At 34.2% G+C, this 25,660-nt stretch overlaps 1 protein-coding gene across 1 annotated transcript in view; it reads left to right on the forward strand.

Annotated features, from left to right (window-relative positions):
• Window positions 1-25,660, forward strand: part of LOC106660793 (lachesin-like) — a 329,309-nt gene that overhangs the window by 207,538 nt on the left and 96,111 nt on the right. The window contains exon 3 of the mRNA XM_014383725.2: window positions 17,190-17,299. Within this exon, the coding sequence (XP_014239211.2) occupies window positions 17,190-17,299 (110 nt within the window). The remainder of the gene's footprint in view (window positions 1-17,189; window positions 17,300-25,660) is intronic.

The raw sequence follows: 25,660 nt of genomic DNA on the forward strand, positions 1-25,660 counted from the left end.
GCTAGGAAGCTAGAAGCCGAAACCAAAGAAACAAATGGCAGACATATTGTCGGAAACGACCAATCTACAGGTTCATTGCTTGGTAAACCTCAACAGCAAATTTCGGATAAAGTTTTCCATTAAAATTTACAAATGACTTGTAGGCTAAATCAATTTAAGTAAAATATATAGCGGTAGAATAACATTTTTGATCAATACATGTCTGTTATGCGAGCCGAGTTTTTAAAGATAGAGAATAAAATTGTGTTGTTTGTTGGTTTCTGTTTACTTTAGTCTCACTTACCTCGCTGACTTGGTCAACAGAAAAAATCTGTAGCAATTGGTTAGGATCAGCAAAACATTTTTTTTTTATCTTTTGGTTTGCCCTCAGATTATTTGATATTCCTTGGAGTCACTATTGCTACACTGTCAGCTCCTCTCTCCTTGCAAAAATCATGGAACGGGTTTGCCAATAATTTTGCTCTTCTTTCTCGTCTAAGAAGAAAACCGAATTTCAAACATAAGATGATTTGAGCCAGGGCGGTGTCCATCTTTCATGTTAACATTTAGACAAAAGTGACTCAGTTTGGACGCTACTCTACTTAGTCACACCACTGAAGATAGCGAAGTGCCGAAATGCATCTGCCATACGAAAACTACAAGAATAGGCTTACCAAAATGACCGGAATTGCGGATTCAACGTTTCGCAGACTCCAAGAGGATATCTAAAGGAATAATTTTTGCGCTTTATGCTGTAGGTTACTGCTTTCGTAGGTTGTATTTTGCATAATGTTTACTTAAATTAACAATGAAAAGGCATGGTTGTGTCGATAAGGATTTATCATAAAAATCGTTTCGAACAAGTAATAATAAATGCCGTTTTATAAGCCAGTTACAAATTTAAAAATAAATCTTCTTTTGCTTACTATTGAACAGGTATTTCACTTTGTAAAGTACTGGAGGGAAACATAGTCGCATAAGTTCAAAAAATCCTATTTGGGGATTTCCCCTTAAATGCTCGTCCTACGGTACATCCTGAGCTTGTTCGCCGCACATCTGCCTGAATCAACGTCGCGTGTTTTAGCATAATGAGCAGCGGTTCCCCGATCAGAAGGGGGTCGTCACAAGATCGACGGAAAACTCTCCGATGAGACTTGAAATCGCTTAAATTTGCGAAATCCTACGGATTCGACTCTCTAGTATGAATTTAAAAGGATTTTATTGTGGATAGGCATCTCTATTTTTGAACATATTAAACTAAAACGACGATAACGACGTCGGTTCAAATGCGATATTAATTTGATATCGGTCTGAATACCGGTTTCAAACGCAGGCTTGTTCTTTTATTTGACGAGCTTTGTTAATGTTCTTGGCAGTGGTTATTAACCACCTGTCTGCTGTAATATTATCAGGCTTGTTTCCTACCCTGCCCAGTAATTCCACCGGTGTAATTCACCTTTATCTTGCTTCCTTTCGAGGGGTGAGCTCTAGCTCAGAACCCCTTTTCTTTTAATTCCACCACGCAAACGAAGCATGGAAACATTAAAATTGCAAAGGGAATTGAGGCTGGTAAAGCAATATACGAATCCTTATGAAATAAAAAAACAAACTCTTGAGAAGATAATTTATAAAATTGCACATGAGAAAACTCCGCAGAACTTTATTTACAAATTTACAAATTAATCTATATTTAGTTTTTTAATAGTTATAGCGGGATTACGTAGTTATTATTTAAAAAAAAGAAGCATTTTATTTAATTTCATTTCAAGTTCAAGATAAATTGTGTATCAGCGTAGTATAGCACAGAAAAACGATAAATGGCGTTTATTTTATTTTTCATCCGATTTTTCTTACTTTCATATCTCTTTCTCTTAAGATGGGTTTTTGAAATTTCAAACAAAAATTAAGCGTTGGCCGCTTATGACGTTTTAAAAAATTTGAGCACTTAAAAAGCTCTTTAAAAAGGGGAGAATTTCAAAATTTTCATATTTGTACAGACTAACTAAAAAACTCACTAGTGATCAAAATAGTAAGGTACTTCCCGAAAAGCTAGAAACGTAAAATTTGTTTTAAAAAAAAGTATGCTTCATAAAACAAGTAAAGGGAAAAAATGTGAAAATTTCAATTTTTACAAAATTAATATCGCTCTAAGGGGTCTCGTCAAAATTATAAAGCCCTTCCCGGATCGTTAGAAACGGGCAATTAGTTAAAAAGGTAAGTCTTATATTTTCCAAACGGTAAAAATCTGAAATTTCCATTTTCTCAAAATTACTGCAGCTTTCGGAGTGGCTGGGGATTGTCTCAACATCAAAATTAAGGGGGAAGATCCCTCCTGTGCCTCAAAAATATTAAAAAAATAAATAAAAACGAAACAAGACGACGTGAAGCAAACAAAATTTTATGATATCATAACAAAAATGTGAAAAAAGGGCCAAGTTCCTGATCCCCTAAAAATAACTTAGCCTATCAGTGTAGTTATATCAACACTGGGGCCAAGTCCGTTCTTTTTTTAGTACATCACCTGAGATAACTTAAAACAAAAGATAAAAGTTCCTGACTCCCCCCAAAAAAGTCAGCCTATCATATAGTGATATCTACTTTGTGACCAAACTCAATTTACTCCTAATTTTATGAGCAACTTTTTGCAGCAATTTTTATTATTTACCCTTGGCCAGTTTCTGAATGAGCAATGAGGAGTCAAGAACTTTTTTCTTTTCTTCCGCTACTTTGAATGCTCATTCTGTAAATCTGAAAACTCGGTGTTCCTATTCGGTATGACTCTCAGACTTTGGTAAGTCAAGAAAAATGGTACGGGTAAATACTTTGAAAGGGTTCATCAAATCACGTTAAGTCAAGGTCCTAAATACCTTAGTAAGCTTGTGGCCAGGAAAGTCCATGCGTTCACAGCCAACCCGTTGTCCAATCCGGAGGACTGTAAAATCGTAACACCTATCGAAGTCAAGATAATAGCCTCTAAGAAAAACTGCAGGTCCTCTGGGTTGGATAATCTCACAAATTTAATGCTAAAAATAATTACCAGGAAGGCGCTTATCTACCTAGTTTATTTATTTAACGCCATGCTGTTTCGAGAATATTTCCCTAGTTGTTGGAAAACGGCTAAACTTATTTTTATTATAAAACCAAACAGACCTCCTGAACTACCATCTAGTTATAGGCCTATCGGTTTACTGACTGCTATGAGTAAAGTTTTCGAAAAATGCCTCAAAAATAGGTTACCCAACGTATCATGGAACAAAACTTAATAATGAACGAACAGCACGGGTTCAGACCTGGTTTATCTACCTCCATCCAGCTCACACGTGTAGTTGATCACATTACAAGGTGTTCAATCTCAAGAAACACACAGGTCTAGTTTTACTCGACCTCGAAAAGGCTTTCGACACTGTTTATCAGGATGGGATTGTCAATAGGTTGATTGACATGAATTTCCCAGGATATCTCGACGAAGTAATTTCTTCTTATCTAAAATCCCGTTACTTCCGTGCCCACCTAAAAAATGTAACCTCTGCCCCTTTTTCTATAACCGCCGGAGTCCCCAATGTTCCATACTAGGACCAACACTTTTTCTCCTATTTATCAATCCCATCCGTAAGCTGAAAAATTGTCAAATTGTGTGCCGACGATATTGTCCAATTTAGTTCGGTCTGAAAGCCATAAACAATTGTGAACGGACTAACTGAAACTGCAAATAAGGTGTCCTGTTTCTGTAACCAGAGAAAACTCAAAATAAATTCCCCCAAAACTAAGGCCATACTTTTTACAGGCGTCGCCCTATCTTTAGATACCAAGTATCTGTTAAAAGCTTGCAAATTCCATGGGATGAAAAAATCAAATACTTAGGCGTTATCTTAGACAACAAGCTCAATCTCTCTAGTCACGTAAATGAAATCATAAAAACAGGGAAGGTGGCTACGAGGTACCTCTTTCCGCTTTTGTCCCACAACGCTGGACTCAATATCAACAATAAACTCCTCCTTTTAAAAGTTGTGATAAAGCCTCTCCTCCTGTACGCCTGCTCTGCTTGGAATTACACCTCCAGATCAAATCGAAAGAAGTGACAGTGCACACAAAATAAATTTCCGAGGCAGGTAACTTCTTCGAGCCGCCGCATTAAAATTAGCCTCCTCCATGAGAGGACAAAACATGTGATTGATATACAACGAAGCTAAACGGCTCACTGAAAACTTTTTCGATAAACTGATTGAGCACAGAATTCCTAAATGCCAAGAAATTGGAAGGTACTCTACGAATACCATTTGGAAGCACTGAAGAATAAAACATATATTAAACTAATAATCAGGCTAATATATGGGTAAAGATGTGTATGTGTGTGCGTGTATGCACATTGCAATCTTGTAAATTATTCAGTTAATCACTATTTATAAAAGGTATTGGTTGAGATAAAAAGACTCTGTCACGAGCAGGATTCGAACCCACGACTTTCGGCCAAATATGCCGCTACTCTACCACTTGAACTATCGTAACACCGATCCGCATCTCACGATTTCCGAATAATCATTGACTAACTGCTACTAATTACACATTAATATTTATGAAAGGCTTTGGTTAAGATAATAGTTCGAATCCAGCTCGAGACACCGACTTTTTTTTATCTCAACCAATACCTTTCATAAATATTAATTAATTGAAAAATGTTAATTGGTCAATCGGACCACGAACTGTAATGGATTTAATAATTAAACTGAAGTATATCTTCACGAAAGCTCTCCTTGGCCATTTCATTTGTCGCCGAGAATCAAATAGATTACACGACATTTGAGAATGGCAAAAAGGAGGGAAAATTCGAGAAGTCAAGTTCAGATGGGAAGTTGGTGTCCGAGCGGATCGGTGTCTCTATAGCTCAAGAGGTTGAGTAGCGGCGTATTTAGCCGAAGGTCGTGGGTTCGAAACCCGCTCGTGACACTGACTTTTTTATCTCAACCATTACCTTTCATAAATATTAATTAATTGCAAAATGTTAATTGGTCAATCGTAATTATGTATACGAACGTGTATATAAATGTACATACGTTACATAATTGTTTAATTATTAATCGTTTAATTTATTCATGTATTTATCTTATTTGCTTATTTATTTATTCATTCATTTATTTACTTATTTATTTAATTCGATTAAACTTAAACTGATTATCCTTTTTATTTTGCCAAGTTACTGTTATATTTTATTATTTTTATGTTGTTATTGTATTTGCACATATCATTTACTCATGTGACATCGCGAAAGCTACTCATTTCAATCTGTACCTAATTTAATTTTGCTGATATCCTATTTTTGTGGGTGTTTTGTAATTTTATACGAGCACAATATTGTTGAAATCTCAATATTTAGACTAGGGATCAAACAGATCAATTATTGTAACGGGATGTAATAGTACTACGCCACTTCCCCTAAAACTTAAAGGAATGTGTTCTATGTAAACTTATTACAAATAAATCAAATCACTACAAACTGATACCCTGAATTTTAAAAATACTGATAAATCTCAAATGAAATAACGTCACATACAAGAAAGTTGAGAGAGAGGCGTCGATGGCTGCATCAGTTGGGACGTTGACACGGCTCTCATCATTGTAAAAGGAAACCACCGGCCCTGCTTACGAATTTGACAAATTTACAAATAATTGTAACCACTGTAAAAAAAATAAAATAAATAAATAAAAAATAAAATAAAAAAGTCGGTTGCGAATACGTACACTGATGATTATCGTCGTTATAATTTTTTGTAAACCAATTAAAAAGGAAGCATTACCAGACATATTTTTATAAATTAGACCAAGAATTTATTTTACTTTTCTCTTACACAAATTTAATAAAGGGTTCGACATAGTTAGGTTAATAACCTTGATTAATAAGACTAATAAAAAGACGAATCGACCGACCGACATAAATGCACCATATTTCAATTTTACAGGGCACTAGAAATTACAATGACACCGGCCAGTTTGACAATATTACCCGAATTCGTTTGAAAACTGGCCATAAAGAGGAAAACAGTGGGTCAGAGATGATCAGTATCGACCAAACATCCGTAAATAACTTATCGATTGTAACACTTGCGAACTTCACTAGTCCATAATTCGTTTAAGTGCGTTCCGTAAAAAAAACAATATTTAAGCAAGACAATTTTCTTTCAATTAAATCTGTTTCTGTACATTTCAGTATAAACAATTATTAATCCCATTAACGAATGTACCTCCCCGAAATAATTTCTTGAAAAATGCAACTATGGTGTTTGGAAGATTAATTATCAATTTTTTAAACGAAATACTTAATATTATAAAATATTAAATTAAAAAAATTATTAACCAGTTTATATACCAGTTTTTTAACAATTGCTGAAATTGAAACTGCTTCAGATAAATATGTTTACAACCATGCTATTGCTTGTACACGACTTACAAACAGTTTTGCTAATGCGCTACGTTTCTGCTCCCTTTAAATTGAACGTGGACGATTATAAATTATGTAAAACATTCTTCTAACCGGGTTAAGGGCGGTCAGGACGGATGGACAAGTCAAATGTCACATTATTGGTTTCACGTTGGAGCTGACGGGGCAGCCGGCCGTAACTACCCCTAACTACAGGCTACAATTAGCAATTCCGGGTGGGAGGGGCGCATTGCCATTCAGCCCTCTTCCTCTAACCCGGAGGCAACTTCTAACTTAGTTGGGGCTTCCTAGGAATCCACCGGCGGAGCGACAATCATCTCAAGTATTTATCCGCTCGTGTCCAGAATAGTTTGCGCTGGATAGGAACAGGGAGGAATCGGGATTTCGGCAGTGGCAAGGTGTCCGCTGCCAAATTGGCGCCTTTCTGCATTTCATTTGATTAAAAAAAGAAATAATATTTTTTGCTGCCTTTATTTTTTGAACAGCGTAACGTTTGTGAAACGAATAACTAAGGATCAACCAAAATTAACCAAAATTTCTAAGCGAAATGTTAAAATTAAAACTGTAAAGTTTGTAATTATTCAGAAATAGTGAGATGAGGTCTGGTGTGATGTAGGTTTCAGAAAAATATTTTATTTATCGTGCCAACGTTTCGATCTTTATTGAGATCATCTTCAGGGCTCAAAGTGCTTGTTTTCTGTGTAATCGTGCCATTCTTGCGTGTCGTATTGGGCACATGATCTACACTAAACATGGCGGTTCATTAAACATTTACGCCAGTGAAGACGGACCCAATAAATTCCCTATGCAGGTTCAGGATAAAATTTATTATCCCGTCGAACTAAAAGAATGTACAAGTTGATTGTTATGTAAACACAAACTACTCATTGCTTTTCAGAAAATCAAATTTAACATGCGTCATATTACGATAATTAAAAAGCAAATTTTAATAGAAATGTAACCTACGCTTAAAGTTGTGTAAAAGGTTGTCAACTGTGCAAAAGCGAGCTCAGCTTTCTGCGTTCATTGATGAACCGATTTAAAAAGGAAATATTTTATTTGCAATCTAATCTAGTTGAATTTGATCGGTTTGACCCCTAATTGAATATCAACACCGACAATTGATTAGACCGGAGGTAGAACTGCGTCAAATGGAATAACAACATTTGAAGGATGGCTGGATCCGCGAGGTGGATAACATTGGGTTACCGTTAGAGGAAAATCAATTTGAGTTTTATTTTTTTGTGTTTCACTTGTTTATTTGCCAACTATGCAATACTATAATTTTTTTACAGTAATTGGACATTAAGTGATTCAGCTGATAGAAGCATGGTAGAAATAACGACAATAGATCACGATGATTAACCACAACAGACAAATAGACGACAAAAGAAATCACATTTGAAATTATGCTGGACTTACAAATTTTTGGCAATAGTTCAAAAAATTGCGACAGACAGGTGTCTCACAATAGTATCGACGTATTTATTACACGAAGATTTATTTACTTTTTTTGTCATCTTTAGTACATTTATGTTAATAGTATAGTGTGTTTTAATTTTAATTAATTAATTATTTGTATATAAAGTGAGGTAAAACCAAAGACACCGGTACCTCAAGTGGTAAAGCAGGGTCGTACAAATCCAGATGTCGTGGGTTCCAGTCTAGCTTGAGACAACAATTTTTCTTTTCAACCTCACTTTATAGTAAAATATTTCATTAAACAAAACGAAAAATTATGTCTTATTTTTAATTTTACGAATATTTTATAACACTAGCTTATTTTATCATTACCGTTTCCCATGCTTTAAATTTTCCCAAAAAACAAAATATTTTGATATTACAAATATGAATTGTAATGTGATAAAATCAAGAAACAGTTTATGATATATTGAATGCAAATTGTATATTGATAACGCTATACGTTATACTACTGCACTATAAATAATGAAATATACTAAGATAAAATAAATATAAACATAAACATTTAAAAATAAACTAAATATAAGAAATAGTGAGTGATGGTGTGATAAAGAGATATAAATAAACGAGAGAGAGAGAGAGAGAGAGAGAGAGAGAGAGAGAGAGAGTGAGAGAGTGAAGGATATATATGTATATATAAAGATGGTTCGTTAGATGGATAGAATGATCGATTTATAAGGAGTTAGGCTGGCGAGAAGAGAGGTGATAGATAGATCAAAAGAATGAGAGAGAAAGAGAGAGATTGACTGATAAACAGAGAGAGAGAGAGAGAGAGAGAGAGACTGACTGTTAAAGAGAGAGAGAGAGAGAGAGAGAGAGAGAGAGAGAGAGAGAGAGAGAGAGAAAGAGTGAGTGATACATAGATACGTAAAGAGATAGGTAGATGGGGTAGATGGATAGATAGAGAGAGAGAGAGAGAAGAAGGATCAGAATAGCGGCAATGAGAAAATGAGGATGGGTGAAAAATGGAATGGAAGATTGGTGCAGCTTCAGTGATTTTACAATATGTAATGCTCGTGTCTATTTTCGAATAATATTCCAAGACATAAACTAAAAAGGAATAAAAAACAATTAAGTGCTGTAAACTATTAAATTTTTAGATTGTTTTAACGGGTTTGTTAGTTGTTTCAGGAACTCGAATCCAACTAGTGCTAATTAAAATAACAGGATTTGCTTCTGTTTTTATTAGTGAATAATTGTTATTATGACTTTATCTAGCATAAAGCATAAGCATAAAGTCTAATATGCAGGGTGTCCTTTGCGAAATCACAATAAGTTAAAGCTAATTGAGAATTGCTGCCTGGTGCTCGTATATCAATGGTATTATCCCGAGAAACGCGACTGATGCTATCGTTTAATGGGTAACATAAACCGGACGGATAAAACGCATGATTATTCTATATTTTCCGAACGGACAATATGTTCAATAAATATGTTTCTTACGTTAATTAATATTTTCTCACTCCTTGGTAAGTAAAATGTATTGAGGGAAAATGAAATGAAGGAGAGAAAATTAAATAACTGCGAACAAAACATGAGGAAGCGGGTAAAAGCGATGTTGAAGTTCTAGGTAATTAATACTTCCTATAATTAATAGTGGTTCTCAAAGGGCCGATGAAGAAGAGTGCTTGCGATGATGGTCGGAAGGGCAGGAATGGAAAGGAGCAGGGGGGTCTCTTTTACAACTTTCTTTGAACTCACCGCTCTATTGAGGTTGGCGGAGGGAGGGGTGGTTTTACTCGAAGGGTGAGAGGTAGAAGCTGGAAAATCTGGGAAAATGGGGAGAGGTGACCGAAGCCGTAGAGCGACTCAAAAAAATATGACAAATGCTCGGTTTCGGCCCGATAACTGATGTGCAGGCCTTGTCCCCCGCTCAGACGTTTTAGTATTCTTAGGCTTCTTCTCTGACACAGACTGACTTAATTGGAGTGACGCCCACCCTGAATAAATGTCCACCACCTCGACCCGAGTAATTTATTGGCCGGTAAATTGAGCCCGTGAGAGTTACAAGACTCTTCTAATCTCTCACTTAACACCCGTCTCTCCCTTATTGGCGAATTTTTCAAAACTTCTTTCTCTTTTTCTAGCTGACCTTTCCTCTTTACGGACATATGTTATCACTGTTTTTGTCCCCTGGGATAATGTAACCTCCGTTATTATTATTATATAATGATATTTGATATCATATAAAATTATTACATAGATTTAGTTTATTGAAAGTATTCATTATTTATAAAAAAAGGAGATGTCCCATTACAGCAGAGCTCTCTCTCTCTCTCTCTCTCTCTCTCTCTCTCTCTCTCTCACTCTCTCTCTCTCGTTCTCTCGCTCTCGCTCTCTCTGTCGTCATTTTGTCTCTTTCTCTCGTTCTTTCTTCTTTCTCACTCTTTCTCTACTTTTTGCAATGGTTCTATAGAACATATTCTGTTTGTATTCCACAACATAACCAAGTTGAAAATGTAAGAAACAGTTTATGTTGATGGTTATTTTCTTGCACTAAAAGCATCAAATATTTATTTTAATTCGTATATTTCAATTGCTATTCATCTTTCGGCCAACCACAGTAGTTCTTTCACAGTAGCTAAACAGCTTACAGAACAGGTCTGAAAAGGAACTGGTTCGCAAAACAATTGAAATATATGGCTTATAATAAATAATTGGTGTTTTTAGTTCAAGAAAATTACCAACAACAAGGATTTAAAATATTTTACCACCAAATTAAATTAAAATAAAAAATCCTTAATTCAATTACAAAAAGTAACGAAAATACCCACAGCTATCATACAAAAACATAACAGACGATGGACCAAATGTAAAAAAATACCATCAATCAACGTCCGTCATGCGACAAGAAACCCATTCTAAGAAGACGTCATCTCGATAACAAAACGGGCAAAGCTCACTGAATTGAAGCTGATCAGATTAGGATAAAAGAAAGAACTCTAAAGGAAATTTAGTGTTACACCAACTGCTTAAAATTCCTAAACGACTACCCTTAAAATGCAGGAAAAATTTTTAATAAGTAAAATAAAATTTCATTGAAAACTTAAAACTATAGGAGAGATATTTCAGCTAAAGTTACTCTTTTAAATATATAAAACAAATAATTTTGTACTCGATTTTTTTTCCTGATCTGCGTAGCATTGTAAATTAAAAAAGCGTGCAAGTATTAAGTGTTTAAAACAATGAACCAATTTGCGAAACGAGCAGCAACGGTGTTGTACGACCTGTAGATTTCTATGAGCTCAGCGAATGTTAAACATTAAAAAAATATGTTGGGACAATTGGCAAAACTGCTGGGCTGTCATGGTCGACAAATTTAGAGATGAAACCGTCGTCCGACAGTGGGCCATGGTCACAAAAATGTATAATGATGTCCCGACTATGAAATGGCCACGAGAGACTTAATTAGGGATGGTATCTGCTAATAAGCAAAAGGCCACGGAGGTATCAATTGTGTGGCACCAAAATCCCTGCATAAAACCGCCGAATTTGTGCCTGCCTATGAAAATCAAAAATATTTTATGACAGAGCAGTTATGGTGGCCATATTTGAATAGATACCTGAAGCGGATAAGTAAAGATGAACGTATTTGATGGCTTTCCAGACGTAGTTTTTACCATCTAAATGTATTTATAACCTAGTATTGGAATGAATGGATACGTTTGTGGAGGAATGTGGCGTAGCCATTATACTTACCCAACTGATTAGTTATTTGCATAAGAAAAAGTATTTTATTGTCCTGAATGAATGTGTTTATTAGTGGGACATGTCGGTTGAGTAACTGCGCGCGCGCGTGCGTGTGTGCGTGCGTGCGCGTGAGTGAGTGTGGGAGGGTGTTTGCCGGAGTATAAACTATCCCCAATGATTCACCAATTAGGAAGTTTTTAGAATAACTGTGATTAGAGAAAAAGGGGGACGCACTAGCATAATATCAACTATCCTAGTGACTTCGCTAGTTTTATCTGTACATATTGGGGAAAAAGAAGTGAGTGTGTCAGAATAGGGAAGAGATACAAATCTTACCTACAAAAAGAAATTGAGAGAAAAGGCGAACTCGCATGTAATTACAAGACCCAAAAGCTGATCACTAATGATCGCGTTTTGTAAAGTAAAAAACCAAAACGTGAATTTCAAAAAACAAATAATAATTCATGAATAAATTTTCACATTAAATAACTATTTACATCTTGTTGCTGTTTACGCTACAATTCTATCACTTGACGTGATGTCAAAACCGTTCTTTTAATAAAGAAAATTTCATGCTGCAGTATTTTGCTCAACAACCTTCAGTACAAGTTATAAATTTCTACGTAATAGAGAAAAAATTTATTCGTAAAGAAAATGAATTCTTGCGTTAAACAGTGTTTATAAAGTGACTGTTATTTTACGTTTATTTTACAATCAAAATATTTTACATATTTTCAAAACAGTACAAATTTACGGTTAAATGTAAAAACATACAATTAGATAACGTCAGTAAAAAATGATTAAATAATGAGTAACAACGTAGTTTTTTAGTGGTAATTTACCACCACATACATATATCAGTTTTTTCAGTCAGGCTGTACCTCGTTTCATCCAGATTGTGTTTTAAAAGAGAAAAGTTCTGCTTTATTTCTTTACAAATGGACATATTTTGTGTGAAAAAGTTTTCAGTTATGGGCAGCCCGTATCCACCCAGTTAATTTTGAACTTGAAGTACTAGGAACTTTAAGCATTACTGTTTTGTTTCCGTGGTTCTGCTCAAGCAGAAGAAATACTGAGACATGAAAAATATACATCTAATGGTAGAGAGCACAAGTCGAACATAAAACAGTTTCTTTTAAAATCCTATATATCCGAGTAAAAAACTTCGACAAAGAGCATTACAGTATATATATCAACCAATAGAAAAAGAGCAAGTTTTTGAAGGAAAGCACTAGAATGTACAATTTCTTGCAAAATCGTTCCTTCCATGACTCGAATTTCTGTCTTGGTTTCATTGCATTTGTAGTTGGCAAAAATGCAATTGCACGAGAATTTGGTCTTTGCCGAATTTGTCTTGTACTAATGCCAATGTTAAGTGGAAGATGCAATGCTCAATTCACTTTTTTTTATCTTCCTTATTATAACAAAAATAAGCAATACAAAATAATACAATAAATACGGGCGTTTCACAAATACGGCGCTTTGCAATGCTAAACCTGAGCGACCTGAATGTTTTGTGGCATGCTAATCTACTCAAACTCCTTTTTTGAAGAAATTTGTATTTGGAAATTTTCTTCCTTCAGCAATAAGTCAAACCGCGCTTTTCTGTAATACGTGACTTTCTGTGCTTCACGGGAAAAACGTTGAATCGTGTATATTCGATTTATTATACACTATATTATAAACAATAAATTTGTGACTAATGCAGAATTCGAACCCACCTTCGGATATTCAAATGCTATACCCCTTGAACTACCGTGACTTTGATCCTGCATTATAAATGGGAAATTTATGTCACGGATGTTCGAAGTCACGTAGCTTAAGTGGTAGACTATGGGGTGTTTTATGCAAAGATAATAAGTGGTCCGAATCCAATCTGTGACACATATTGTTCAAATCAAAAATCATGTATGATAAAAATAACAGAAATGATCAAATAATAAAAGTTGCAATCATTAATATGTTTTAAAACTATGATTTTGTATAAACAATTTTTTTATTATTCAAATTTTACATTAAAGAGCTCGAATTCGTAAAACTGGGCGCTTGCGCACCTCCCTGTAACTCCTTTTAGCCCACATAAAATAAAATGATGATTGTTTTCTTTATCCAGCTAAAAACAGTAAACACTACAGGTTTTATTAAAACATAAATTAAAGCATCAGTAGTAGAGAACAAAAACCAAATGCTTAATGTGTGGTGTTTAGTGACCGTTAGTTGATTATTACTTGGAGATCGTGAGATGCGGACTGTTGTGACATTGGTTTAGAAAAACATTTTCTTTTTTGAAATGTTTTTCTATACCTACGTCACACCAGACCGCTTCTCACGATCTCCAAATAATTAAATGCTTAATGATTATGCAGTTCACCAATTCACTACATTATTATAATGACTTATAATGGGTTCGAATCCCTCTCGTGCCATTAACTTTTTTTCATCTCAACTAAAAAACCCTAATTAATTGTCATGTATTAATTGGTCAAGCGGACCACGAAAGTAGTGAATTTCATTATTATAATATTGAAATGCATATTAAAAAAAATATATCCTCTCTATGTCTGTCATTCTTGTCTGTCTCTTGTGATGATCCCATCTTTTTCTGGTGAAAATATCTTAGTTAATTTTTGAAAACCAAAGGTTTTTTGAAGTCAGTTTAAAGTTCAGCACCGGCTGAAAAATTTAGTTGCGTAAAAATAATAAAATTGTTTCTACAGTTCTTTGTTTTCTACATGTCATATATTTTCCTTGGAAATATAATATTTTTTAAATTATTAATTTCGAAGATCTTTCAATTAGTTCCCTGTACATCCTTTTTAAAAATTGTTTGTCAAAATTTGGCAAAATATTTTTCCTTCGTTGTTTTTTCTACAGTTTTGGACATTAAAGACTGACGAATATCATTATCATCTGCCAGACTAAGACAACCGAGAAAAGTTTAACGTCCAATAAAATATTTGGTTTTCGTTTTAAGTCTGATAATAGTTCGAAATTCCTTTCAGACCTTAAGTAAATCGCTAGTAATTAATAATAACTGGCGATTTAAACCTGGACAATGGAATACGACAAAAAATGTCAGCAACCAATAAAAGGCAAGACAGATCCCGTTCTTTTGTTCGTAAAGGGTTCTTTAGCTACAAAAGTTTGGTAATGAACAATCAATTTCCTTGAAGAACTAAGAGCACTTTCCTGCTATGGACGGAGAGCGGTCTTAGCGTACTTTTTGAACTTCTTAACTCTTAATCGGGGGCAATTTGTCGTTTTGTGCAAATCACCTTCTGCAATTTGTTTCTGTCGTCTCAAGATAAAATTATTTTAACTCGTTTATTTAAGGAAAGCTGTTTTGGTACTCGTCTTTTTCGACAATTGCTACAAAATTGCTTCATCAAATATATTACCTTTGTATAAATACTTTTTTTAAATCTGTTCATTTACACACGCTCAGCACCGTCTGACAAATTACTGTATAAATATTCAAGAAATTTCTCCATGGTAAGAGAAAGATCGATCTGAATGACAAGATAAATAATTCAACTGCATTCTTTACGTGTAAAAGAAACAATAATACGAGGTAAAAGAAATAACAATCAGATTTAATAATTTTCCCCAAAACCATTTATTCTATTTGCATAAAATTTTACGTGCGTGTCTTATAGATTACAAAATCTTCTGCCTAACATAATATTCCTAAGGTTTATATTTTCCATTAGACAAAAATTTGATGTTTAGACACAAACTTGTCAATTTTTTTATTTGAAACTTTTTTCTTCATTATGTTTATAATTCCTAAGTGATAACAGTTATATTTACATATTGATGCTTACATAACAATCGGTGAAAAATGTCATTTTATATGTTATTTTTCAGTAAGCAAACTTTCGTGCCTGATAGATGTTAGTGTGTTCCAATTCAATCTTCGACTTCTTTCCAACATTTCACCAACAAACAAATATTTACTGATTGTCATCCATATGCCAACACTTTACTAGAAGCTTTTAGACTTTATTTTTTGCTTCATTTGCATGCTATATCTTCAATCAACGACGGCAATATTTGCGGGTGTTCAATTTTCTTGCTCCTCGAACCGTGTAAATTATTTCCCCAAGTTCTCAAAAATTGTGCGTGCAAGCAATCACGTCCAAGAGGCTAGTTAAAAAAGACCGAAAATGAAACTGCAAAGGAAAAAGAAAGTTAAAAGTTTTGTACGAGAAAGGTAAAATTGAGCCCCATCATATATAGCACTGGAAGATAGTAAAAAAGTAATCTGTATATATTTTTAGTTTTTGAAATCAGCCTAAGTGCACCGCTGAAACCAAGTGGTCAACGTGAAAGACTCTGGAAGACCGTCCTTCAATTCTCACCGTCGACCCTGGCTTTTTTTACGCTACGTCGCCCCCCGTAAATAAATATATGTTGTACTACAAGTGCTCTAGCTAATATGCAAGGACACAGGGCCATTTACAAATATAAAAAAAATCCTACGAAATTATCAAAGTGTTAAAAAAATATTTTTATGAGAAAACAGAATGAAAATGAACAAAACGGTGATATTCCTTACATGTATTTGCGAAACAATGAAAGGCAAATTAATTAATTAAAAATATACGTCTACCGCTCTGAAATCATTGGTTAGAAATGCACTAGTTTTCGTGGTCCGCTTGACCAATTAATATCTTTCAATTAATTAAGGTCACGATAGCTCAAGTGGTAGGGCAGCGGCGTATCTAGCCGAAGATCGTGGGTTCAAATCCCGCTCGTGACACTTACTTTTTTATCTCAACTAAAAACCTTAGTTAATTGAAAAAAATTGGTTTGAAATTAACTTGGACTATAACACATTTTTAGTTTTAAAAAAATGTGCTACAACCATAACCCTAGGTAAATTTTTAGGACTAAAACCGAAATGAGCACATTGAATGGACACACTTGATACGGCAGTTATAAGGTCTAATAAACCTATAGAATATCTGGTGAACAAAAACTACTTATTCAAAAATTTGGAAATGTGCAATGATTGGCAAATCAGTGGATCTCTAGGTAAGGAGGACAAACTTAACAGCCGCCTTGAAAACAATAAATACCCTCCATTGGAAACATATATACAACAAAAAGCTAGGAAAACGAACAAACTAAATGGGTTCTACAAATTTTGAAGCTACAGCAGTAAAAAATATAGGCGTTGGAAACTTGGGCGTGAAGAAATTTTTCCTGACCTAAATTACTTGAAAATGCGAATGATTTTCGACATGCGTTGAAATGTAGAGAAAATGTTTAAACGTTTTTGTTATATAAATACATTTTTTAATGTGAGAAGTAAGATATTTTAGAATTTTTACGTATACTTGTTTGAATTTAATTGGTATATATTAAAATTTCAGAGAAGAAATAAATTTGTGATTATGTGCGGGATAAAAATTAAATATTTAATTTGAAATTTTGTTTTTTCGCGAAGAAATAATTTCATTCAAACCTTAAAGAAAAGTAATAAAATTTGACAGAATTTTAAAAATCATTTAATTACAGCTAATATTGTTTCCTCTTATTTTATTATTTACTGATAATATTTATGTATATTTTACAATAATTTATGTGGCTTTCTTTTCAGTTTCAGATTCAGTGCTTCCAAGGTTTGCCGAACCGATCCCGAACGTCACAGTGACCGTCGGCCGAGACGCGCTGATGGCCTGCGTTGTAGACAACCTAAGAAATTATAAGGTAAAACTGGAATTTATCAAAATCAAGTAATCGGATTAACAATTAATCTGTCTGAATCTGGTTTCGCCTGTGAAAACAATTTGAGTTCGCGTGTCGCTTCATGAGAAACGGGAAAGGTGGGGGAGGTTGATAGAGTTACAAAGTGGCCGCCGGGGCGACGCTCAGTTTGTCTGTAGACACGATACGGTGAGGTTGTTTGTGAAACAATCCCCTTATCTGTTGAGCTTTACCACGCTTAATCCCTTAGTCGGCCCTATTTATTAGAACAACCCAAATATTGGCATATCCAAAAACGTATAAAATCTTTGAAACGATTCCCTCCTTGAAAAGTTCCCCCAGCCAAAATAAAAAATAAATCTTATAAATGTATATCAAATATTTATTTTAAATAATATTTTTACTTAATAAACCTAAAATTGTTCTTCACTTCCTAGCTGAGTGTTCAATTTTAGGAGAGATACGTCTATTTCACCTCGGGTCATTCACTCTCTCAATAGCCCAAATCATTGAACTGTTGAATGGTTCAGATCCCCGGGCTCTCATACGGTATGCTCGTACGCCAGGAAGTATAGATGCCATTTAGTCCAAGAATTTAATTTTTAATATCCTTTAAATTCCTTCATTAATACCACAATCATAAAAAAGTTAATGATCTCAACGAAAAACGCATTACTTATCGGTGTATTTGTTTATATTCTTTTTATGTTCTTAATGCATCTATATGCAGAGTTTTATGCTTAATTTTAATTTCCATTTATGTGTGACAATTTATAACAATCTGCGACGACAGACGGATTTAATTCCATGTTGTATATACTTTCATAATTATGTTTCATGATGTGCACAAAATTAAAAATAAAGTATTTCTATCTACCTATGACAAATAATTTGTCGTCGTTTTTATGCATATCAGAGAACGGCGATTCAATGGTGGTCTGACCTGATGGAACAAATCTTTATGATCAAAAGTTAATAGGGGTATTCACGATCTTTGTGTTAACCCCTTTAAGCCTGTTAGGTCTTGTTAGATCGAAAAAAAATAATGAGCTAGACTTGTAAGAATCGGCTAGTTAACATTGCTCGATCTAACATGGCAGAGCCAATGTTAGTTGTTAAATTCACTAATTTCGTGGTCCGCTTGACCAATTAATATATTACAATTAATTAAGGTTTTTAGTTGAGAAAAGTCAATGGCATGAGCGGGATTGAAAAATGGCAAAAAGAAGGGAACACTCAAAAGGTGGGGTTGAGATGGGAAGTTGGTGTCCGAGTGGATCGAGGTCACGATAGCTCAAGTGGTAGAGCAGCGGCGTATCTAGCCGAAGATCGTGGGTTCGAATCCCGCTCGTGCCATTGACTTTTTTATCTCAACTAAAAACCTTAATTAATTGTTAGGTGTTAAGTCGAAAATGTAGTCACGTTGCTTTCCGTTAGGGCTTAGGTAACCAACATGGCAACCATGAATTAAACAGCTGTTTTTTGGTTACACGTATTTTTATTTTTAAATACGTGTTAATTTAATCAAACCAATATTTGTTTTGTTAATTTCTGACCTCTCCTTATACTCTCATTCATACATCCCCTATCCTATAAAGTTGTAAGCTGGTAGACGTTAGGATACAAATTAGGTATGTCGGCTCGAATTAAAGTGTGACATTTGTTAGTACTTTTCGAGTGAACTCATTTTAGAGCTAGATGGCGTTTTAAAATCTAATGAGAAAATGAATTTTGCTTTCCTATGTCTTCTACCTATTTCATTTAAAATAGTTGGTTATATCTTTTTCTTATGTGGAATGGAAAATGGAAAATCCAGCACTAGATAGCGTTTGATAATTTCCTGAGACATTTAATGTTGATTCACTTCTATCTTCTTGTTATTTCATTTTAAATTCTTGTTTATATATTTTCTCACAATACTAGCTGAAAGGGGATTCTAGAACTTGACTTGATATTCTCTTGTGATAATTAATGATGGTTTCCTATTTCTTCTTACTATTTCAGTTAAAATATCTGGCTGTACCTTCTTCTCACGTTATCAACTGACTGGAGAATCCAGCACTAGACAGCATTTCATAATTTCCTGAGATTATTAATGTTGCGTTGCTATTTCTTCTTGCTTTTTCACTTATCATTTCTGGTTATATCTTGTTATATTACCAGCCGAATGGGGGATTCTAGAATTAGATGACGTTTGATAATCTAATGTTATAATTAATGATGGTTACCTAGTTCTTCTTCCTATTTCAGCTAAAATAGGTGGCTATATCTTCTTCTCACGTTACCAACTGAATGGAGAATCAAGCAGTAGATACCGTTTTATAATTTTCTGTGATAATTATTGTCAATTTGCTTTATCTTATTTCTATCTCAGTTAATTTTTTGGTAAAATCTTCTCCTCACGGTACCAAATAGACGGATGTTAGGGGTATTCACAATTTTTGTGTTAACCAACTCTGTTAGGTCCTGTTAGATCGAGAAAATTATGACATAGACATATAAGAATCGGCCAGTAAACATTGCTCGATCTAACAGGCCAGGGCCAATGTCAGATGTTAGGTCGAAAATGTAGTCACATTACTATCCGTTAGGGCGTAGGTAACCAACATGGAATCCATGAATTTAACAGCTGTTTTTTGTTAACATGTATTTTTATTCTTAAATATGCCTAAATTAAATCAGACCAATACATTTCTTTTGTTAATTTCTGACCTGTCCTTATACTCTCATTCATAATAGATGCATCTCCTTTGCTATAAACTTGTACGCTGTTAGACGTAAGGATACAAGTTAGGTTATGTCGGAACGAAATGAAGTGTATCATTGTTAGTACATTTCGAGTGAATAGATAGCATTTTGAATGAAAGAGTTCCTTTTTTATTAAGTTCTTGCATCTTACAATTTTACAACAACAACAAGCCTTCAACGACTGTTATAGCTTTATATTTGGTTCTACCAATCGCTACGCGCAGCATTGCGGAAAAATTAATGTTTAACATGCTAAGGAAAGAAGAAGGCGTTCACGATCTTACTGGACATTTCTCTATTCGAGTTAACATCTTACAAACATCGTGAATACCCCTAATAACTGACAAATTTATTATGTAAAATACAAAAATATTACATATTGTGTAATATTTTTTTTACTTAATTTATTTTTATCTACAACTGTACATATATTATATACAACCAGCAGATTGGATTCGATTTATGTTTGTGGCATTACGGGCGTTGTAGAGAAGGTACCCATTGCCAGCCGCTCTGGATTAATAAAATGATATTAATTATTTAAGAGGTCTCTTATCCATATTCTTTTCAGACTTTTACGTGGTAATTGTAGGGAATGGAGTAGTCGTATTTGTGTGTTAGTGTGATTTTGTAATTTATTTTGAAAACGTCTGCAGTATGTCTTGATGGATGGAAAAAGTGTTAGATCTCTGTGAAGTTTGTTATTGTTTACGTGAAAAAGGGCAGAAACAATTGGTTTTAAAATTTTGAATTGAAAAATTTGCAATCTTTGAATACCGATTCAGTCCGATTAATAAGCTTGGTACCCGTATATCCAAATAGGATTGAGTAGGTGTGAGTTTGTCGAACGTTTTGATTTTAATGGTAATTTTGATTGTAATAAAGCATTTTATATCGTTCGTTGAGTGTTTGTTTTTTCAATTGTGTGTGTGTGGATTCCAGGTTAGTCTTCTATCAAATGTAAATGCTAAATAGTTAACTTTGTCGGATTGAGGAGCAGGTTCACTGTATAAGTATATGCTTGGACAATTCTCAGGACGGAGTGTAAAGGTGACATGTATTGATTTTAAGGGTGTAATATAAAAAATAAAATAAAATTTGCAGCTTGGTCGTATTTTATCATAATTGTCTACGTTTAAGTCTTGTTTTCATCTGTAAGACTAAAAACACTAATTACCTAGAAACGTATCAAAATGATCCCCTGAACAAAATAACACACAGCCAAAAAACGAAAACCATGTAAAAATGGCATTTCAGCTTATTTCAAACCAGTTTAAAACTATGATAAGTCCATCGATTCGCTTGTCATCCGTAACCTCGATGCAAAATTGGTCTGTGATCTTTTGTTCTAACAAAAACTATTTACATTTAAATTGATCGTTTTTAATAATTTTGGTCCGCCTGTACTTACTGCTTAGGTCTGTCAGACACTGCGGGATGTCTGCACAAATATTTTTAACAATTTCGATCAATTCATTCACGCTTTCAATAACATGAAACGTATAAAAAGAAGAAAATTGCGCACAGATCAAACCAATAATAGCGAGAAAATGGTATTGTGGAACACAAAGACCACTTGAAATATAAAAGAAATCTATCAATTATTCCATCCTTGCGTACAGCCATGGTCTCAGTCTTTTTTGTGGGAACAAATATTTTATGATATGTACCTCGGTCAATTTCCAATTTTTCGGGCTGCCGTTCATTGCTTTTTTAGTGACTCGTCAAAATTAAATCCTACAAATGATCTACAATATGTAATGGCATATGTAAATTTGGGCAAATAAAATTAGGACAAATAAATAAAAGTATCGATTTTTTTCAAAATATTGGGGAATGAGCAATTTTTTTCTCTCTATCTTCTCCCTCTTCTTTTTTCTCAAACGCTCATGCCACTTTCAAACGCGCGCGCCCGTAAATTCCTTGTTTTAATCTCAAGATTTTTTAATACTGTTCCAACTAGTTAATATTAACATCTTTTTACTTTAAATTTACTGCAGAGAAAATAGGAAATATGAATTTATAATAGCTGGTAAATATTGTTATTGGTATGAATTATTGTTATTGGAATGAGGCAGGTAAAATGTTTTTGATATGTGCGATGATCTTGATTTAATTGTTTTAAATGGCAGATTTCCCGGTGAATTCAAAGGTGAGTTCACATTTGTGGGTAGTATGGGCTCGTCCGTGATCTCTGCTGTGTTCCATTACAGTGCATACATTTGATTGAAGACTTCAAGGTGCTTTCCGAACCATTATCAGATCATCTTCCCCTTTATTTCTCTTTATCCATTGTAACTACCCCAGATGATAATGTGTTTCCTCTTTATCCTCAGTTAGTTTGGCGGGATAGTACTTCAAGTGCTTACAGGAAAAATATTGAGAACATTCTTAAAAATTCCGATGAGATTTTTGTGGATCCTCAAAGATGAGTATCTTTGCTTAGTGCTTTAGTGGCAATTGTTAAAAAAGCTTACCCTGTCTCCGATTCTTCAGTTACAAGGTTTGAAAGAAAACAACCATGGTTTGACAGTAAATGTTACCATGCGAGAAATCGGTCTTTTAGACTTTTAAATTTGTTTCGCCAAACTAAATCTACCTACATCCAAATGGCCTACACGAACTCCATTAATGATGACAAATGTATTTATGCACCTAAAAAGACGGATTTCCTTACTTCTACGGCTAGAAAATTAGAGCAAATAAACGAGCCGAAAGAATTTTGGAAACAAGTGAACCACTTTAAAAGAAAAAGAATAGTCTGCGGATCTAATATTTTAATGGATCAGTGGGTGTACCACTTTAGTAGTCTGCTCAACCCTGAAATTAATATAGTATCAACTTTGTACGCAGAACCATTTATTCAGAATCAATGTTTAGATGCCCCTTTTGCTCAGGATGAGTTGACGGCAGTAATTTCCGGGTTAAAGAATGGCAAAGCTCCTGGTTACGACAGGGTATGTTATGGGTTCTATAAATTTGCACCCGATATGTTTAAAGAAAAATTATTACAATTTTTTAATTTCGTTTACAATACAGGTGTAACCCCCGCTTCAGTCGGTCAATTATTTTTCCTCTCTTCAAGCGCGGTGATATCAACGAGGTTGCCAACTATAGGGGTATCTCTTGTACAATCGCTAAGATATTTTCTGGTCTATTACTGCTGCGTCTTGAAACTTACATATCTAATAATCATTTATTGTCTGAATTTCAAACAGGTTTTGGACGAACCTATTGTACTGTTGACAATCTCTTTGTGTTGATAAATATTATTAAACTTTGTTTACTTGAAAGAGGTAAGAAGACATATTGTTTCTTTGTAGATTTTCGGGCAGCGTTTGATCGAGTGGACAGAAAAACTCTTGTTTTAAAACTTTGTAATATTGGTGTATCAACCAAATTCATAAACGTTATAAGGTCTCTATATTCAGGTTCTCAGTCTGCAGTACGTGGAAAAGAAGGTATTTCGGAGTGGTTTCATGTCAACTCGGGGGTAAGGCAAGGCTGTGCGTTGAGTCCACTTCTGTTCTCATTATTTTTAGATGACCTGCCAGCTGTTTTAGATTCTGGTATCAGAATCGGCCATACGTTGATTAAAGTTTTAATGTACGCTGACGATATTGTTCTCATCGCCGACAACGCAGCCAGTCTCCGAAGGAATATAAAACTTTGGGAATCCTACTGTCTTCAATGGAATTGATCGGTTAATCTAAGTAAATCGAAGATCGTGATATTTAGGAGGGGTGGAAGGCTGGCTGCTAAAGATCGATTTTTTTTCGATAACAAAAAAATTGAAATTGTTATGGAATATAAATATCTCGGTGTAACGCTATCCCCTCGTCTGTCTTTCAGTTATCATATCAACAATAAAGTGTCCACAGCTAAACGGGCTCTGAACTGTATATGGCACGACTTAATTTCCCAAAATTTGATTTCTCTTCCAGTGAAATTCAGACTGTTCCACTCAGTTTGCCGCTCGATACTATGTTACGCCTCACAAGTCTGGGGCTATGAAAAATTTGAACAGCTTGAAAAAACTCAACGTTTTTTCATTAGAAAGTTATTTGCCCTTCCCAAAACTACCCCGAATTTTATGATTTATTTAGAGACTAAAGTTGACCAGTTATTTTTATATACCTTCAAACTTCATTTTAATTACATCTTTAAACTCTTGAAACATCCTGATTACCGTCTTTCCAAAATAGTAGCCCTGGAAGTCGTTAGTCGAGGTGCATTGTGGTTTGAACGTTGGAATAGCATGTATAGGGATCTATCATGTGACTCATCATTTTCTATAAATAACTTTAATGAGTGGCCTTTGCAGTTTAAGGAAATTATAACAAAACTGAATGTCAATTTCAGTGAAGAACTTCGTGAACAAGTCAGATCAACCTCGCGCTTTTTATTCTATAAGGAACTTTACCAAGATGATTTTAATATGTTTAACCTATCTAAGGACAGGTCTAAAGATTTGTCATTGGTCGAGTTAAGGTGGTCATTCAAAATCAGAGGGGACCTTCTTTATATCAATGGTGCAGCTTTTCGAGCTAGAGAAAATGTAATTTGTTCATAATGCAATGACCAGGTTAAAGAAGACATAGTGCATTTTATAGCAAAATGCACTATCCTATCGGAGATTCGGCTTCTGCATCTAAATTTTGCTAAATTGTATGTGACACAGGTTATTGACTTACTGCTTAATGATTACAAAAATTTAATCAAATATGCTCGCCACGCCTGACACTATCGCCAAGAGTTAATATTAGAATTTAATTTTTGAATATTTAAAAGCCTTGTCATTCTAAAATGCTGGCCCAAATAATTTATATATCTATACTCATTGTAAAATAAACAAAGAACAAAAATTATTGTTTATAATGTATGTTAGTAATTAATGTAATTATTAAAAATTAAATGATCAATTGTAATATTTATTTAAGGATCAATTTTTTTTTCTTTTGTACTTTTTTCTCTGTGTCAACCAAAAATTTAAGTCAAATGAAAATCGACCTCCGGCAGACGGACCCTCCATGCCGTAATTTTACTTTAAATTATATATTATGTAATGTTTATAATTTTCGTTTTTGCAATAAAGTGTTATTATTATTTATTATTATTGTTATTGGTATATTTTGTGATTTTCTTACGGTTTAGAGATAGAGATTGTTACCACATTTCTTTAACTTTATTATTTCATTATTTATATGAGAGTTTTGTTAATGCAGCATATGTTCAAATGTTAGTTCTCTCTCTCTTTAGCTCTATCTCACTCTCTCTCTATCAAATTCTCTCTCACTTTGTCATATCTATCATACTATTTCATTGTCTCTCTTCTCATCCCTCTTCTTGCTCTCTCACACACTTTCTCTCTCTCTCTCTCTCTCTCTCTCTCTTTCTCTTTTCCTTTAAATCTCTATTAACTTCTTCCTAACTCTCATCTTTCTATTTATCTATCTAATGTATCTATATCTTTTTCTTTTATCTCCATTCTTCCTTTATCTGACACATCATTGCATATGAAATGAAAAAATCTAATCACAATGGCTATCTACCTATATCTATCTAACACTTCTCTCTCTCTCTCTCTCTCTCTCTCTCTCTGTCTATTTCTCCTTA

Source organism: Cimex lectularius, unplaced genomic scaffold, assembly GCF_000648675.2.
Source record: "Cimex lectularius strain Harlan isolate CLEC.00 unplaced genomic scaffold, Clec_2.1 scaffold188, whole genome shotgun sequence".
NCBI lineage: Eukaryota > Metazoa > Arthropoda > Insecta > Hemiptera > Cimicidae > Cimex > Cimex lectularius.